General features: G+C 40.6%; 1 protein-coding gene across 1 annotated transcript in view; it reads right to left on the reverse strand.

Moving 5' to 3' along the window:
* The window catches only part of cxadr (CXADR Ig-like cell adhesion molecule), a 41797-nt gene extending 34579 nt beyond the window's left edge, over nucleotides 1–7218 (reverse strand). The window contains exon 1 of the mRNA XM_085469440.1: nucleotides 6933–7218. Within this exon, the coding sequence (XP_085325566.1) occupies nucleotides 6933–6984 (52 nt within the window). The 5' untranslated portion in view covers nucleotides 6985–7218. The remainder of the gene's footprint in view (nucleotides 1–6932) is intronic.
* Between the last annotated feature and the right edge of the window lie 619 nt (nucleotides 7219–7837).

Below are 7837 nucleotides of genomic sequence, written 5' to 3' on the forward strand. Positions count from 1 at the left end.
CGCACTCCCCGTGTCTGTTTTCAAAAGGTAACCAAGCAACCAGGCTCTTGTCTCGGCCTTTGGTTATAGGCTTATCAGGTAACTCCCTTCTGTGCCCGTCCCGCTCACATTTTTACAAGGTTGCTTTGTGCTTTATTCTGTTTTATGGCAGTGGCCTCACTCTTGACCCAAACAAGAGTAAAGCCACTTTTGTCTGGGTCAAGCGAGGAGTGGAGGGGGTTGAGAGAGTACCAGGGAAGGCTTCTAATACCTTTCCTGGAAGAATGACTACTCGGACTGTGCGAGACATGCAGAGTGTAGACTGCCAAATCCAAATCAACAGGTTATGTAACCAAAGCAAATAAATGACCATTGTCAGAGAGAGCTAAGGACACTGTTTTCACCTATGACAAAAACTGTTTCCCTGATGAGCTAAGAAACAAGCTATTTTCTTCTCTGCAGCATTGACACTAATGGCTTATTTCCAACTGCAACCAGCCAATCAGTGAGCCAATCTCCCTGAGCGCCATCGTTTATTTTTATTTATTTTCTAAATACTGTTTTCCTTCTTTTCCTTCCTTCAGTCATGAGAATTAAGAGTATTAAACTGTAGTTTATGCACCAAGACTTAGTATGTGCTAGCGCACCTGTCTAAAGTACAGTACACAGCATCAGCTCCTGTTCAATCCATGACTTCATTTATTCTAAATAAATAATGAAGGTATTGCTGTTCTGCTGTATGTCCAAATGTGTCCAACTCACACGGCTTATGGATGGAGCACGCTGTTACCTGGTGCTGCAGGAACAGGATAAACACACAAGACCCCGAGAAACAGCTGGCAGCCACAAACTAAACTCCAGGACACTGATAACATCATTCCTCCTCAGACTTATTCGTCTGATCTGTCACAGAGATGTAAATGGAAAACCTCACACACATGAAAGGCTTATGGTGATTTTAGAGATGTGATTTGAGCTCCACTGGGTGCTAACGGCATGCAAACTGTGTCTTCAGTATGAAACCTCCGAGCCTCACAACACTTAGCGTTTCAAATATAATTGTTATCTTATCCTGTGATTTACCCATGAGTATTTCTCATTTGTACTTAATTTTTACAAACACTTTGCATTAAATCATTTTAAGATCTCATGGCTGAAGCACAGTAGGACACGTGCTTATATTATACACAGTAGCAAACCCATGCGTACTTTAAATATGTACAAATTCGTCTTGGAGGAGATGGGGAACATACAAACATACATTCATTCAGTCCTATCATTACACCAACAGACAGAAACAGGCACAGACAACACTAAGAGATTAATGGTGATTTCTGCATAAATCCAAAATACAAACACACTTCAGAAAAACGTCTGGAGTGCCGTCTGCCAAACAAACCAATGCTGCTTACTTTGTAGTGCACACTGCAAAAAATATTTGTTTGCTACAGGGAACACATTCGATTTAAGCTTGTGCGTGTCAGGAATTAGAGACACACACTGTTGTTGTTTTGTCACTTTTGAATATGGCAATATATCAACATAATAACTGGAATTTTAACCATTTCCAGTTAAATTGTTTTAATGTGGTTCATTCTGAAAACAAACCAGTGGGTGATACCAGAGACATGGTAACATGTATCTGTCACTTTATGCAGAAACGTCTAAAGCACTTGCTTGTACCAACACCAACTACAAAAGCCAACCTTGTACATCTTAATTAGAATCACTCCCCATGCTCGTCACCGACATCGCCTAGGTTTGGTGGACAAAGTTGCGATCAGAATGTAAAAACTGCATCTTCAGTTCGGTGGTATGCTCTCAGCATTGCACACGAGCTCAGCATAATTCTGTGCTCTGTGATTGCCAAGAAATTTCTGGACAACCTGCACAGACGCTTCCCTCGCTGCCGATTGGCTTCAGTTTCGTTTTGAACTCGTTGTCAAGCAGTTTGAGGACTTTACAACCAACAAAATCACCTTAAATTAGGCTTCAGTTTTCTCGGAACCAAACATTAATCTATTTTTTCTGTTTCAAAATGAGAACACAAGTCCAAAACATTTGTGTTACAGCTGACTGACGGTGCTGACAGAAACGTTGACAGCATGAAAAGAGTAGCCTGCATTACCAGAAGTTTCACAAAAACAAAAAATGCCCACAGTGAGCAGTAGATATCGACACCAACAACGGTAGATGCGCAAAACTCTGGGCAACACCTGCAGACTGCCAATGCAGCATGACGGAGGCCTTAAAACATGATTAACAGGCTTGCTGTCAGGCCACTTGTAACGGCAGTAACATCTAAAGTGAATCTAACATCGTGCTGTAACTAATAAACTGCCTCTCTAGTCGAAGCATCCTGCTTGTAAACAAAAAGCACAAGCCATCACCACAAATCAGAGTATTTGGTTATGCTAGCAGTAGAGCAGGGCGATATGGCCAAAAATATTTATCACGATATACATTTGAAAATTTGCAATAACGATATAACTGGTATATAATTGATGCGAAACACGACAAAATACAACTCCACAACTTTACAAGCACAAAAAAACATCCATTTATTTTCACTTAAACAAGCAGCTGTTTTTTTATGTGCATTAAAGCCATATAAAAATTTAACAGTGCAAATGCAAATTCCTTGCTGAAAGTTTAACCAAAAGGCATTTCCAGTAGAAATGGGCTGACATATCCTGAGCATAACCATGTATAATATCCACTGAAGTTAAAAAGAGGTGCTTTGCAACATTAAACTGCAGTGTGCCAAATAGAAAAGTCAAATACGTATTTTTCGGACCATAAGGTGCACGAGATTATAAGACACATTAAGTGAAACAAAGCAGTCAGATAAATCAAACTTTATTCAACTCATTCTTCTTCTAACCTCGCTTGTGGATGGATTATCTCAGTTGTTCTCCTGACTGAAGTTTGGTCCGTTTACAGCATCCTGCCATGCGATTGCATTTGTCTCTAACCATCGGGAACCTTCATGTTAACTTTTATCGAGTGGAAAAGTGTTAGCGTTCATCCTCCAGCTTCACTGTTTATGTTATGCTAACATAGCTGTGTCGCTAGCGATCACGTAGCACATCATTATATACCAGCTAGCCCAACTTCAGTAACCCTACAAACGTCACTGCTGTTTAGTTTCCTGTCTTCATTTATGTTGGAAGTGATAGCAGAGCTGTACGTTTGAATTTGTTTCAGAAATCTCTCAGTCAGAACATGCTATATCATGCTTAGGTAACTAGCGAAACTAGCGAGCTAACTTCCGCTAACTCCCTGCTAACTTCTAACTCCGTTAAATGTAATAAATTCTGTTTTCATGGATGCCTGGATGTTAAACTTCATAGTTTCACCTGGTAAAGCAGCAATGCTGATCGTTTTATTAAAGATGAAAGAATTTAGACAGTTTTTAACTCTCAGTGATGCTGCAGTGTTCGTTTGACTTTGAGACCTGAAGGAGACGGCGTTTAGGACCCAGATTACTCCCAGATTTACGAGCACCTTAGTCCGACAAATACAGCAATAACGATGGCCTGCTTGCATATTGTACAAAAAAAAGTGCTTTGTTGTGTATCTGATGGACAAACACCAAACCAGTTCCACATCACTGAAGTTGCACCATTTTTACAAACCAATTCTATTTCATCCGTTTCACTCAACGATCCACTTTCTCCCTTCTCATTCTCCGTTGCCCCCATGCTTTTTCGGCCATGTGTGTATGAAAACAAAGGCACTGCGCATTTACCCATATTCTATCGCGATGTTTTATTTTCTTATCGTTGCCTAACATTGCACCGGTATTACTGTGAACAGTATAATATGGCCCAGCCATAGCTAGCAGTCCAGCAGGATTTGTGCATTCGCTGTCCGCTTGCAGTCCAGGTGATGGAGTGTTTCCCTGCAGAGAGCGCTGCTGTCAGATGGAGGCAGTGTAGAAAGTATGTGGTCTAAGTGGTCTGTGGTTACTCTTGCTTGTACTGTTGTCGGTCTGTCAGTCAGCCACAGAGAACAGCAAAGTTAAAACAAAAAGCTGAAAGTGAAAGCGAGTATTAAAAACAATGAAAACTGTCCACTGCAGCCACTGTCTGTGCTCTCCATGTTGTATTTTAATGATCTTCGATTTTTATTTTTCCCCCCACGACTCCCAGCAAATACTCCCTTTTCGTATTCTGGCCCACTTCTCAACCAATCAGCATTTGGCAGATGCATACATCACACGCTTCCAGCGAATCCTTGGAGGACTCCGTGTGAGCACATCCCATCCAAACGGAAACATGCAAGCACACGGACAATTTGCAGGACCATAAAATTACACTTCAGTTAGCAAGCAGCTAAATTAAAGTTAAAACTGAAAGTACTAGAACAGCGAATTAAAGAAAACGAAGGAGGGTAACAGACGTAACAACAGCAGAACAGACAAACTGGTCAATCTGACATTATGACGCCATCACTTTTATTGCCATTGACTTTTTGTTTGTTTTTTTAAATTTTGGTTTAGAAGGTAGAAAACATGAATTAATATGAACTCTTGCATCCAACTATCAAATGTACCAGATTCAGTTTCATTGGCAGACCCTGAGATGTTGACCAAGAAACAATGACATAATCATGTTTGGGAGTATAAACGCTGACAACACTATAAACAAATATTACAGCACAGCTACTATCCCAGTTTATGACAGCATATATATTCAACCATTTAGGTAATAAGCACCAGCCTGGTTTTAAATGACAGGTTCTCTGCTATGTTAATACACAACATTAAAATGATTTAAATAGTATTACATTCAAATTTGACACCATCATTTTTACTGGAAATGTGTATTGGTTCCAAATACTGACCGTTTCCTCATTATATAATATATATGTATAATCCTACAATCATCTGAGCCAAGTTCAAAGTGTCATTTTCATTTATTTGATCTCTGATTTCTTTTCCCCATAGATTTATCTAGAATTTATCTAGAAAAGATGTATTCTTTTTCATTCAAGAGCACTACCACAACCCTAATATTTATCTGATTTATTTATGATCATATTGTGTATATAGCTCACATATACACCTTGAAAAATAGAAAAACATGTCCACATTTAATGCCATTATAAAATCTGATACCAAAGTTTGGATTCTTCTTATTCCCTGATGATAAATGGTACAATTTAAATGACTTAGACTTCCTATTACAAACGCATTACTTTTGTCAACCCTTTATAGCTCACGAAGAGCCACATATAAATAGGACAGAGAAAATGGAGCAGAAAGACCCCACTTGTTATTTTTGCCATTAAAGTGAGGTGAGCACATTTATGGTGGATTTCTAAGCCAATCAAAGAATGTTTTGAGCCCGCCGGATACTGTTCTTGTCTGATGAAGTGGAACAGCGACCCCATAACGAGACTATGGTGCCATTAAGATGTTAATGAGCCAAACTGGTGTAGACACAAGACTGAATGATGAGACAAAAGGCTAAACAGCACACTATGCAAACCTTAATATTACACTGTGACTCTCACAGCTTTTATACGGAGAGAGAGACTAGGAAATCCTAAATAAAGGATTGCTTTATTACAATTTAATTCTCTCACTAACAAGCCAACTGGATTGCAATGCCTTGACCAAGACTCTGTGGCTTCCCATCAAAAGATCAGAAATGTTTTCACTAAGTACCACAGCATATTGAACTCAAGTTTCACATTATTGTTTAGAGTAGGTGGAGCCACTTGTTAGTTTCAGTGTAAATTCCAGCACACTAAACAGCTATACCCACACCATGAGCCTAAATAACACGGAAACTCGTTCTAATGCAGATATGAGATGAATTCTCATGAATTCTCGTGTATCATTTGGTTTCGTTTTGATGGTAACAACTAGCAACCCAAATAACATCACAAAATGTTTTAGAAATGAAATCATGCACAGCCAGATACATTATTTCAAATGCACAAAGCCTTAAGAGGAAACAGCCCAAGCTGGTTAAAATGTAACAAGGTGAAGAGAAACTGGAGTCCACTGTTGACCACTGACACTAATCAGAGGTTTCACACACACTGTCAACAGAACAACATAAACCCTTTGAGCTGAGGGTCACTAGGACTAAACGGCCAACAAAGCAGAGTCCTGGCAGTGAGGCGTTAAAAACCATAAATAAATGATACCGACGTGAAGGAAGCCGTCACAGCAGCAGCAAACATGTGCTCAAGTTGGCGTGATACCGGATTTGGGGCTGGGGGGTAAGGGCAGATGGCAGACGGGGGGGGGGGCAGCACTTTGAAGTCCTGCAGCCACAGGTTTAAAAGCGGATCAAGCTATTGTGTTAGCCACGCGACGATAACCCAAAAGAAATGGACGCACGGAGGGAAATACACTGATTTTTGGCACCGGGGAAATGTCCTTTTTTTCATATAAAATAATCCCCCCGCTCGTTAACGGGAGCATTTAAAATCCCAGTTCAGCACATTTTTTTAAAGAGCATTCAGCTCAGGTACAAAACACAGCCACTGGGTAAAAGTGTGAACTAAACCACTGTCTCTTACTGGTCACTGAGATGAGATATGACCACAAACGACTGAAATGCTGTTCGTCAGAAAACAGACATGTTTTTCACAGTTACTTCAGTTTGATTACTTAACTGTTTCACTTTAAACCTGCTTTCGCAGTTCGTTTGTTCTGCTTGTAACACAACTAAACTGACCTTGGGTCACAGCTAGCTCTGTTGGGAAGTGCTTTGTGTTTAACCGCTAAAGTTACAGCTTCGTCATCAAGTCGAACCACTGAAAAACACGACTTTTAAAAATCATGCGCCTTTCAACTCGTCGAAAAAACACGAGTTTCGGTGTCCACGTCAACGGCTAGCGTTGTTGTACACGTCTGACCGCTCCGAGCCCGGTTCACAGAAATATTCATTAGAGTCAAAGTAGCTCAGCTTCAGCTCAGTCGACAAACTTACCTGCGAAGAGGCTCAACAGTGAGACACACAACCGGGCCGCTGAAAGCTCCATTCCTGCTCAACTATTCCGCCGCTTGTTCAGTGAAACTTGGTGAAGAACTTGTGCTGAATTTGAAGTGAGACTCGGCAGCTCAGCCCCGACACAGCATCCAAACTCCACACCGCCTCCTCCTTGTCCTCCACTCTGTGCAGGTGCACAGCGAAGCGCGCCGCACTGCGTCACGTGACCGCCGCTTGGCCTATCCATCCCACGACCAGCGACGCCCCCTGCCGGTGCCCATGCTACGGTTCGCTCAACCTGCCCGTGTCTTCTTATCCGCTGGATCTTTGAAGAATGATTTACGGTACAACGGCACTACTCTGTGTGTGTCCCAGCCAGAGGCCCTCACGGACCTTTCCTTCAATGGTTCTCTAAAGATTCCGCTTCAGTCAATCAGGGAACTTTTCTTCACGGAAGTTTATTTTGTGAAACCACAAGACGATGTGCTGGAAGAGAACTGACATATAAAATATTGGATACAGAGTCCAACAATTGACAATCGTACAACATTACTTTAGTTAAAAATAAAAATAAAAATAAACGAAATAAATAAATCACAAGACTACTTAAGTAACAGTACAAGAAATTTAGCCTCAAGACATACTCAAGTAAGGATGATGGCAGTGAATTCTTGATTGTATTGTTCAGCTGAAAATTATTTTAATTACTTATATTGAGCTGGGCAGTTTTATGTAGAATATAATCTTTAATAATCTGCAAAATAAGTAAGCAACTAAAGCTGTTAATAAATGATCGGGAAATGTAGTAGAGCAGAAGTACGATGACACATTTTGTACTGTAAAACATTTGAGTAACAGTTCTCAGCTACATTCCACAACTTGACTCCCTGCCATCCAGCTGGAAT

This window comes from Copadichromis virginalis, linkage group LG10 (genome assembly GCF_057382275.1).
Source record: "Copadichromis virginalis isolate Kocher_CV1m ecotype Utaka linkage group LG10, C_Virginalis_male_GT1.1, whole genome shotgun sequence".
Taxonomy (NCBI): Eukaryota; Metazoa; Chordata; class Actinopteri; order Cichliformes; family Cichlidae; genus Copadichromis; species Copadichromis virginalis.